General features: G+C 34.6%; 1 protein-coding gene across 1 annotated transcript; it reads left to right on the top strand.

Moving 5' to 3' along the window:
• The first annotated feature begins 9,579 nt into the window (after positions 1-9,579).
• On the top strand, positions 9,580-10,506 carry LOC123251791 (olfactory receptor 4P4-like). Its single transcript, XM_044681107.1, has one exon. The coding sequence runs from the start codon at positions 9,580-9,582 to the stop codon at positions 10,504-10,506; it is 927 nt and encodes a 308-aa protein (XP_044537042.1).
• Positions 10,507-10,721: the final 215 nt, after the last annotated feature.

Here is a 10,721-nt window from a genome sequence, read left to right as displayed (position 1 = left end):
GGACATGATTGGGAATGTAAACTTGAAACCACCACACCAATGCAACTATCAATAATATGGAAATAAGTCTTAAACTATGGCACATGTTAAAACCAGTGGAAATGCACGTCAGCCATGTGGGGAGGGTAGGTCGGGGGGGTGTTTAAGGGAAAAGTAAAGACAGGAATCATGTAACCATGCAGGTCTCAGTCTTCCATCACCAATCTTCCATCTTGGGCCTCTGCCACAGGAAGTTTTGGCTATAGGGCACATTCACCTCTGCAGAACAGCTCAAATGGCCTAAAAAGTATAGCATCAGAGCAGAAAAGAAGCCTCTAGAAGGCAGAAAAGCTCAAACTCACAGAGCTAGCAGACAACCAGAGAAGCAAGTGTACAAGGAAAGAATATGAGTGAACAACAGAAGGAAAAAAAATGAAACTATGATTGAAAACTACTTTTCAGGAAAACAACAAAGAACAGATGGAACAAAGGCCCACCAAGGAACATTAAGCAAAACCTCAGAAACTCCAGTGAACTGGATTCAGGCTTTGAAAGAGCTCAAAAAAGCATTTAAAAAATCAAAACCATGTATCCATTTTGACTTTATCTTGGTTTATGGTGTGAGGTCTATGCCTAATTTCTGCCATACTATTTTTCATTTTTCTGAGCAGTTTTGTCCAATAGTGCATATTTCTAAAAGCTTGGATCATAGGGTTTGTCAAACACTGGTTTATTAGGGCCATTTACTAGTGCTTCAGTATTAGATGGTTGTTACTATTGCTGCTATATAATACAGTTTGAGACCCAGTACAGTTAAACCACCTTCCTTCATATTCTTTTCTCAATAATTTCCTTGACATGCTTAGTCTTTTGTCCTTCCAGATGAATTTTATTATTTTTTTTTACTAGCTCTATGAAATAAATTTCTGGTAGTTTGATTGACATGGCGCAGAGAAGGAAGTTAATGGAAGTAGATGTGTCACTTTTATTGTGTTGTTTCAGTCCTGAGAAATAATTGTTTTTCCACTTGTTTAGGTCTAATTTAATTTACTTTAAAAATGCTTTGTAATCATGGTCACATAGTCCCTAGGTTTGTCTTGGCAGCGATGATATTATTTTTAGATAATCTCCTGGTGTACTTTTTTCCTAGAGTGTTAAATCTAAGAACACAAAAGACAGATAATGATTGAATTAAAAATGAATTAGTCACTTCTTTCCCAAGGCTTAAATTACAGGTGGCAATAACATCTGAACAACTGAAGACCATTTCAACTATCTTAATCTCTGGCTATTGCACCTTTCCCAAGCCTCTGTGGACCCTAATAACCTACTTGTTATCTCTCCTCTGTTCCCAAAGTATTATGTAATCCCTCTTTTTCTTTATTAGATTGGGAACTCAACTTCTTCTCTGTGATGCTGAGGAGGAACCCAGTTTGCAATCTTTCTAACTATGATTAAAGACGCTTTAATTGAATTAATTTGGTAATTGTCTTTTTTTTTTCTTTCAGATTGACAAATTCCAGTGGCAAAACAAAAGTCAAGGTGACTGGTAAAAGTCTGAGATTCATGCAGTTAGTGACCTTGTCTTCTCCATATCTGACCTAGTTCTAAGCTATCAACAGTACCTGCTTCAACTGCTTTCATGTCTTTGGTAAAAAAAAAAAAAAAAAAAATTCTCATTCACCTGTCACTGGAGGATGCTTCTCATGCTTGTGATATACATCCCCCTAACCTCTGCTCTCAATCTGTTTTAACCCATATGCCAAAAGTATTTTACTGGGGTATAATTGTTGGGCATTATACAGATTTGTTGTGCCACACATGACAGTAGAGTGAGAGGAAGACACCAAAATTGGATATTTTTCTTAAGGTATTTTTTAGATTCTTCATCACCATATTTGGGATTTTCTTGGTATAAAAATCTGGAATGGTTTGTCATTTCCTTTTCCAGACCATTTTACAAATTAGGAAACTGAGGCAAACAAGATTAAGCAATTTGCCCAGTCATATAGCTAGAAAGTGTCTGAGGCCAGATTTGAAACGTAGATGAGCAATCTTGAAAAGGATTTAGCAAGCTTTCACATCAGAGGTATTTATCATCTCTGAATACAGAAAGGGCTGAGGCAGATTAGATGAGATTAAGGACCCAAACATTATTTGAGGGGACTTCCTTAAATGGAAGTACTAGGGAGGAACATGCCAGTCAGAGAAGTCTACATGGGTGCAGTCCTTGCCATTCCAAGAACGGTACAAATGAAAAGGTGTTCTGTTTAGCAGGGGTTTATTCAAATTATAGGCAGATGCTTTACTTAATCTGAATATACTATTTTAATTATTTTGCTAATATTTTATTCAATAAAGTTTGCATCAATTATAGTTAAAGATTTGGTTTGTATGATGTTCAACACCTAAGGAGAGGAATATTTGTTAGTAAATAAACACACAGATAATATATTCCTGGTCTAGTGAAATAAAACTTCAGTTTTCCCCATAGTCCCACCAAAGATTGTGTTACTAGTCCAACCTCCAGGACAAACTCAAAAAACAATCTCTCCTCAAGCTCCTAAACCAATGAATTACAAAGATTGCTGTAAATGAGCTAGCCAACAGTTTCAGGGTAGGAGAAAAAAGCAATTATGCTGCCTGGGCTGGCAAGTTCTCCAAGCAGAAAAGAGGAGGAGCAGAGAATATTGAAAAGAAATGTATCAGAGGGTTTATTAAGATCTATTATTTTTTCTTAATTTTCAAAAATTATTCATTTAATGTTAGAGTTAGCTATTTACTCAGTTTTATAGAATTCACTTTTAAATCACTATGCAAGTCTGAATTATACGCCTCTCACTTTAAACAAGCCAGCCAGTAAATGCCTTGGGGATTAGTCCTAAAATTACTCAGGTGACTATAAATGCCTCTCTTTAATCTTTTCAGTGCAATTTTCTGGTGCTCTCAAAGTTAGTATATCTAGAGAAGCGAAATATGCTGCTATATAACAAATAAATTAACTAATGAAAATGACTTTAATACTTAACAACATTGGAATGACAGAACTAGGAGTGGCATTAGGAAACAGAATATCCAAGTTGGCATGGACCTAAGAACAATGGATTATCTTGAAAGACTACTAAATGTAGAATATCTGAATTAGAAGTAGTCTGGCAAATGATCTTAATTTTACACATAATGAAGAATAAGAAATGATAGGACTTTAGACTTGCAGAAGAAATTCATGAGAACCGGTTTGTTTCATAGAATCATAAAAAATGTATATTTTTGCAATCATATCAATATATTACTTAGTGTTGAATGTCTCAGGTTAGGCACTAAGGATGTGAGATTTGCATTTCAAGTGTTTCTTTTTCATGTCATTATCTGAAGATAAACTGAGATTTCTAGTAATCTTTATTTTTCCTATGTCCTTCTTAAAATGGTCACTTTTTGATCTTTGAAGGTTTATTTATTAATTATGTTTAAAGTCTATAAAATAAAAACCTTTCTATTATCTCACTTGAGGTTCGTTTGTAGCACTGATGGAAGATGATACTTCAGGATCAACTCTGCATTTCACAAATGAAGAAACCAAGGGTCAAAGAAGGTATTTAGTTTGCAAAAGAACACATAATTGAAAAGTGACAGAGGTGAGACATGATTGTAGTTTTTTCTCACTTTGAATCGACTGTTCTATGCATTTTTGACAATTTAACTAGCTTATGGTGTAAGATGGAGAAACTAAGAAGTTATTTCCAGAAGTACAGTGGAGAAGTCACATTGAAAGTATGTAAGTTTTCTGGCATAAATTAATATTATCTCTTTTCCCCTTTGAATAAATGCAGAGTTCTTGGGATAATTGTTTTATATTATATTATTGAAATACACATAAAGAAAGCAATTTGGACAAAGTTATGTTGTTAGTCCATGTCAGAACAAGGCTGAGTAGGAAAAAAATATCATAGATTCCAAACCAGAGAACTTATGAGACTGGTTACTGTTAATTAATCAATTCTTACACAAAATGAGAGTTAAGAAAAATGACCTATATAGCATCACAAATTTCCAGTTGGAAACTATATTAGAGGTCATGTAATCTAACCTGATCCATTTTCAGTAGAGAAAACTGACCCCCTGAAAGGTTAAATGCTAGAATCGATACTAAATATTATTAGTTCCAAGGGAGAAAATCAGTAAAGTCTAGGCAATTGGAGTTAAGTGACTTGCTCAGATTCACACAGGAATTTAGTATCTGAGGCCATTTGAACACATGACCTCCTGTTTCCAGATCTGGCTCTCTATGTACTAAGCCACCTAGCTACCCCAGTTAAATGACATCTGAAAGATATCAGGAAAGGCTGAGGCAGAATTTAAATCCATATTCTCTGAAACCTGAATGAATGTTTTCTTCATTACCATACTGGTCCTGTAAGTGGATCTTAGAGAATGACTTTTTCAGATGATGTGATCACTATCTTTTATAACATGGTATAAAATTACAAATTCATAGGGAAGCTAAATAATTGAAGAGTATAGCTAGTTGATGGTAGATTCTTCCATTCTCTGGGAAAATGGTTTCTCTATAAATTTTTAAGTTAACTATCAACATAGTTTCTGTAAGAATATTTCTCAAATATGAGGTGTTTTGGGGAATGTGGAGATAATTTCTTTAAGATATTCAATCCATTTCCCTGAGGGTCAGTTGAGAGGATGGTCACACTGATACAGATTCTTTTCTACCTTTTTTATGGTGCCTTAATAGGCAATATTTCCCTGAGAAACTTATGATGAGTTAACTGGAGAAGTGTCAATTGTCTTGTACCAAAAACTCTATTTTCCTTTCCAAGGGGGTGGGGAGTTACTATTAGAATTATGGTGACGAAAGAGAGATGGATTTATAGTAATGAATCAGTTAGTCACTCTTCCACTAAATCATTCACATGCATTTATCATCCTCATTTTGGTGAATTAGAATTTAAATTCAAGACTCTATAAGCATGGTTACATTGATATCAAAGACATTATAGACAACAGTGTTTCACAGTGCCATTTTGGGATGACCTCAATTTCTCTCCTTGAACTTCGTAGCTTTTTTGACTTAATATACTGTTTTCTTTAAAAAAATTATTGTTGCAAATGAGCTATAGCATAATTAACATGCTGTTTTCTTGTGAAACATGAGCTTTTATTTTGTCTTTACACAAGGAGGAATTTAAGAAATTTATTGGTAAGTGATTTCAAATAGCTTTTAAATCAATTTCCAAGAAAACCTAGACTTGTAGTTCATTGAAAGAAAGGATCATTTCCTCCAAAATTTATTTATATTTTTATTGTACATTAAATTGGATATTACATCTTGGAAGTCCAATACTGGGCTTCCAAATAATGAACCAATGAATTCCCTCATTTAAACTATGGGGGAAAAACTTATTTTAAATTCCTTTGTAAGTAGTATAAAGTAGAGTGTTTGAGGAACATAACATGGATTACTAGGGAAAAGGTCAATGTTAAAGACCTGGTTACTCCATATTTTAGCTGTTAATTCTTATTTTCCATATGCCAGTTTATTCTTCTATGAATGTGAATGATATTTACATTTCCTTTCTCACATGGCAGTTGAAAGGATAAGAACTTTTCACTTATATGAAGTATTATATAAATAAAATATATTGTGATGCTAAAAAAGTAGAAGTATAAAGATATGATAAGAATAACACTTTTATTCACCTGTGGAGACTGAAGCTGTCTTATTTATTTTCAGTGAATTATAGTATTTTTTTCAGTGTACCCATGCTCTTATCAATGAAAGTTCTCTATCCAGCAATGTATACTAAATCTCATTCATGCCTTCTCATTTTGTGTTGCAGTTTTCAATGTTGTCCCATAACTTTCAGAAGTATATACTTAATGTGCAGGAGAGCCTCCTTTAATTATTTTACCATTTTTATGTTAGTATCCAAATTAAGGTATCCCTCTGTTTTTCTCCTTTCTTGCTCTTCAAAACTCCAATATCTAGTTTTATATTTCAGAAAGGTTTATCTATTTCCCTTTTAATCATCTATAGTTGATTCTTTATTGATTATGGTGTGCCATTATGTATAGGCATTTAGCACCACTGGGAAGATATTACTTCTAAAGTTATAAGATTTTTATTTAAGAGAGGAATTTGGAATCATTGAAAGTTCTGTGAAATTTCCCAAATCCAAACCAGCTAATTTATATTCTCTAAATAATTTTTTCTCTTCATGCATTCTCTTTCAGTAGTTTTCATCAAAGGCATTCATATTGATGTAATAATTAATTAGGTAGTCCATCTAATCATAAATTGGATAAATAAGTGTCATTGTGCATTGGAAACATTGTCCTTCGTCCAAATGAAATGTTTTTTTCTATTTGTTTTTTAGCATGAAAATTTGTTTTGTCAACATATATGACTTAAGAAAACACTAACAAACCTACTAGCAAACATGCTGTCTATAAACACATAAAGAAACTTTTTAATGTGAACTTAGGCCCAAAATTCAGGCCAAGAAAGTATCTAAGAAATCATTTTATATTAAAACACAATAGATTTATTTTGCAGATGAAGAGATTGAGCACATCAGAGGTGAAGTGATTTGTCCAGGTTCCTACCATTATTCAAGTGGAAGAATTCAAACCAAGGATTTTTGATTATAAACATAACACAACATTAAACTAAGCTGACTTGAATTTGTATTATTCACAGTTTTTTACAACCATCTTATTCTTTTCATATTCTCATTATAGACCTAGATATTTAAGTTTGTTGAATTCAAATTTTTTCATACTTCCTTGATTTCTTTCTCCTTCTCTCACTCCCTCTGTTCCATTATTCCCAATTGCTGTCCAACTGGTTATTATTTTCTTTTTTATACTCCTTTCAATGTAAAATAAAACAATGCATCTTCAGATCAAAGGATATGAACAATAAAATCAATTTGTTTATTATTGAATTATTTTCCAGAATAGCCTTACCACAGTGCTATCACCCCTGGAATAATGTGCTGTCTTCCTACAACCTTTCCAAAATCGAGTTTTCTTATCTTTCATCATCTTCAGCAATTTTATGGATGTGAGGTAATTTGGCAGAATAATCTCCTTATGGATCACAATCCAAATCACACCACTGATTTGAGGGGTACCCAAGAATGTGTTCTGTTCCCTCGCTCTGCTCTATCTTTACCTACCCACAGCTCCCAAAGATTTAGTTATTACTTTCATGTTCATGACTCAAATCTTTGTATTCATCGAGTATCTTTCCTTGAGTAGAGTAATGACTAACAAATTGTCTTCCTTAAATTTTGAATGAGATATCCTAAAGTCGTGTTAAACTCCATATGTACAAAATTAGAACTCATTTTCTTCACAAACTATTGTAAAAAAATAAAATGAACATATAATAATTACTTTAAAATATTATGGTCTTTGTAAGATTTATGAGTAGTCACTAGAAAATAAAGCCACACATCATGCTAGCTTAGGCTGTTTAAACAGCCTGCCATTTCCTGCTGCTACCATGCCACCATAGGAAGGAAAGAGAACTGGGAATGCCAGTCCCTCAATCTATCCTCCTGTCTACATCAGCCCATAATGACAGAAAGTCAGTGGGCTCATGGGAAATGTAGTTCAAAGATCCCAAAATTTCCAATAACACACTATCCATTATTTTCAACTTTTCTATTACTCTTAGTAGCATATTGTCACAAGTTGGAGAAATGTTTGTATCATGGGTTTCTCTAGCAGCTGCTATTAGAGGCAAGGAGAACCCAGGCTCAGCTGATTGTGTGTCTTAGCAGGCTAAAAGTCAGGCCACAGCCTGTGCTGGCTTGCTCAGGCAGCAGGTGAGTCGAATTACAGCATGTAGAGAAAGTGAGATAGAGAGCTGAGTTGACAGTAGAAGAGAGATACAGGAAAAGAGCAGAAAAACAGAAATAGAGACATGCAGAGAAGAATACCTGAGACCTAGGGAGGCTTGTGAATATGTGTTCATGGAGTCTTAGTATATTGGCATTTAAGTGTAGTATTTATACAATCTATGAACAAAGAATATACATCAGTACAAGCTTGCATGTCATAAGTACACATATTTTCCATATTTCAAATAAGAGTTTGCTGTCCTTATCAAACTATGTAGGCCAATTAAAGTATGTAGCTGCATGAAGGAGTAGATACATTCATTAATCCTAATCTACAAATCTTCTACTTTGGTGTGTTATCTCTAACATAAAGATGTCTTGAGATGACAAGAATAAGATAGTTAAGAGTGTTCTGTCTGGAGGAAAGACTAAGGTTATGTTCGCTTAGTTAATAATATTTTATGCCTTCAAGAATGTTTTAAGCCAAGTAAGAAAATCATTTAGGAAAGTCAAATGTACTCAAGTCAAGATTTGTTGGACTTATGATTTTATGACCAATCCTTACCAGGTCCAGGCTGATCTTACAAAATATATCTTTTTCTGACTGCTTTTACCCAATGGGTCTGGAATGTTCTTATGGACCTGTTAGCCTACCATCATTTTAGTTACACAAGCTCACAACCTTCATATCATCCTTGACTGCACTCATCTACCTAAAATATCAAATATGATATCAATTCTTGCTATTTCTATCTTTTCAGTATCTCCTACATATGTCCTTTTGTCTCTACTCACATAGCTGCCACCCTGGGTCATATCTCATATCTGAAGTATGGTGAAAGTCTTTTTGACTCAAGACTTTATTCATTCTAATCCATTCTTTTCTCAGCTAACAAAATGATTTTCATAAAGGACAGATCAATTGTGTCATTCTCTAATCTAATAAATTGCAGTAGCTCAATATTGCCTCAAGGTCAAATACAACCCTCTCTTTTTTGGCATCCAAAGTATTTCACAACTTGGCTCCCCCTATATTTATAGTCATTTTATAAATTAATCTCCTACATATCCTCTGAGATCAAGCTACACGAGGCTATCATCATACCTCCTTCATAAAAATCTTACCTGACTATCACTTTAATTGCTGTGACCCATCCTCAGATTACTTTCCCTCCTCACCTTTGCCTCTTTATCTCTCTGGCTTCTGTTAAGATTTCTCAAATGCCAATTGCTGCAGAAGACTTAATTGATTCCCACCCCATCACCTTGCCAAGTACCTTCCCTCTGAAATTAATCTCTACTTGAATAAAAAGATGATGACTAGATAAACAAGTGGGCATATGATATAAATGGATGCCATTATAGATGTTACTAGTTAAATATCTATCTATGCTCAGTTAGATGGAAGTGATATGATATGTACATAGGACTCTAGATATTTTCTGCCTTTTTATAAAATAACTTTCTTTAAGGCAGGGCCCATGTTTTTGCTTTTCTATTAAAATCTAGTACTTAGCACCTTCTCTAGACAAAGTATACACCAAAGCAATCTTGATGACTGACAGTATTAAAATGTAATGAAGAACTTAATAAACATCATATTCTTCTCTCCCTTGATCATAAGAGTAATTCCTGATTGTCAATGTTAGTGTTTAATGAATAACTAATATTATCTTTGAATTTTTCTAGTTTTAGGTATATTAACTTGTCTTTATATACTCATCACAGTACTGAAGTCATGCGGGATAGAAACGTCACTGAATTTATCCTTTTGGGTCTGTTCAATAATCAAGAAGTGAAGGAAGCTTGTTTTGTTTTCTTTTTGTTTTGCTATCTTGTGATCTTGCTGGGAAATCTCTTCATCCTGATCACCATCAGATTTAGTCAACTCAGTGAACAGCCCATGTATTTTTTCCTAAGTTACTTATCTTTCATGGATGTCTGTTTCACCTCCACTGTTGCTCCAAAACTAATTGTGGATTTATTGGCTCAGAGAGCAACCATCTCCTATGACAACTGCATGGCCCAGATGTTCTATGCTCACTTCTTTGGTGCCACAGAGATCTTCATCCTGGTAGCAATGGCCTATGATCGCTATGTTGCCATCTGCAAGCCACTACATTACATGGTCATCATGAGTAGGCGGGTATGCCATCTAATTGTGGTGGCCTCCTGCATAGGGGCATTCCTTCATTCAATCATGCAAGTATTGATTACTGTGCAGCTGCCATTCTGTGGCCCCAATGAAATAGACCATTATTTCTGTGATGTGTTTCCTTTGCTAAAGCTGGCCTGCACAGACACTTTCTTGCTTATTATTGCAATAATTTGCACCACTGGAATGCTGTCTATTTTGACCTTTGTGGCTTTGGTAATTTCTTACATCATTATCCTAACCACCTTAAGGACCCACTCCTCAGAAGGCCGGCGCAAGGCCCTTTCTACCTGTGGATCACATATTACTGTAGTCCTCATGTTTTTTGTGCCCCTCATCTTCACCTATGTCCCTACAAGCAATTCTGTAAATGAAGATAAGGTATTTGCCCTCTTTTACACCATCATTGCCCCCATGTTCAACCCTCTCATCTATTCCCTGAGAAACAATGACATGAAGAATGCTATGAGGAAAGTGTGGTTACAAAAATTTCTTTCCAAAGGAAAATGAACTCTGTGTAGTGAGTGGTCCAGTTTCAAGCATAGAACAATCACTAAGCAAAATTTTTATCCAATTATTGGACTGAACTAGAGTTATTTTACAATCTAATCAAATCGAGCAGTTATTCAAAAGGCTAGATTACTTCTTCCTTCCTGAGTTGTATTGGGTTTGGGCCCCTTGATCAGATGGCATCCCAAAGGGCAAGAGGACTTGTTTGTGTATTT

This window comes from Gracilinanus agilis, chromosome 6, assembly GCF_016433145.1.
Source record: "Gracilinanus agilis isolate LMUSP501 chromosome 6, AgileGrace, whole genome shotgun sequence".
In the NCBI taxonomy this organism is placed as follows: domain Eukaryota; kingdom Metazoa; phylum Chordata; class Mammalia; order Didelphimorphia; family Didelphidae; genus Gracilinanus; species Gracilinanus agilis.
Note: the sequence above shows the minus strand (reverse complement) of the source record. Positions and strands in the feature narration are given on the sequence as shown.

What these genes read in the sequence shown, in the direction of transcription:
- LOC123251791 (XM_044681107.1), top strand. Translation starts at nt 9,580, where the DNA reads ATGCGGGATAGAAACGTCACTGAATTTATCCTTTTGGGTCTGTTCAAT.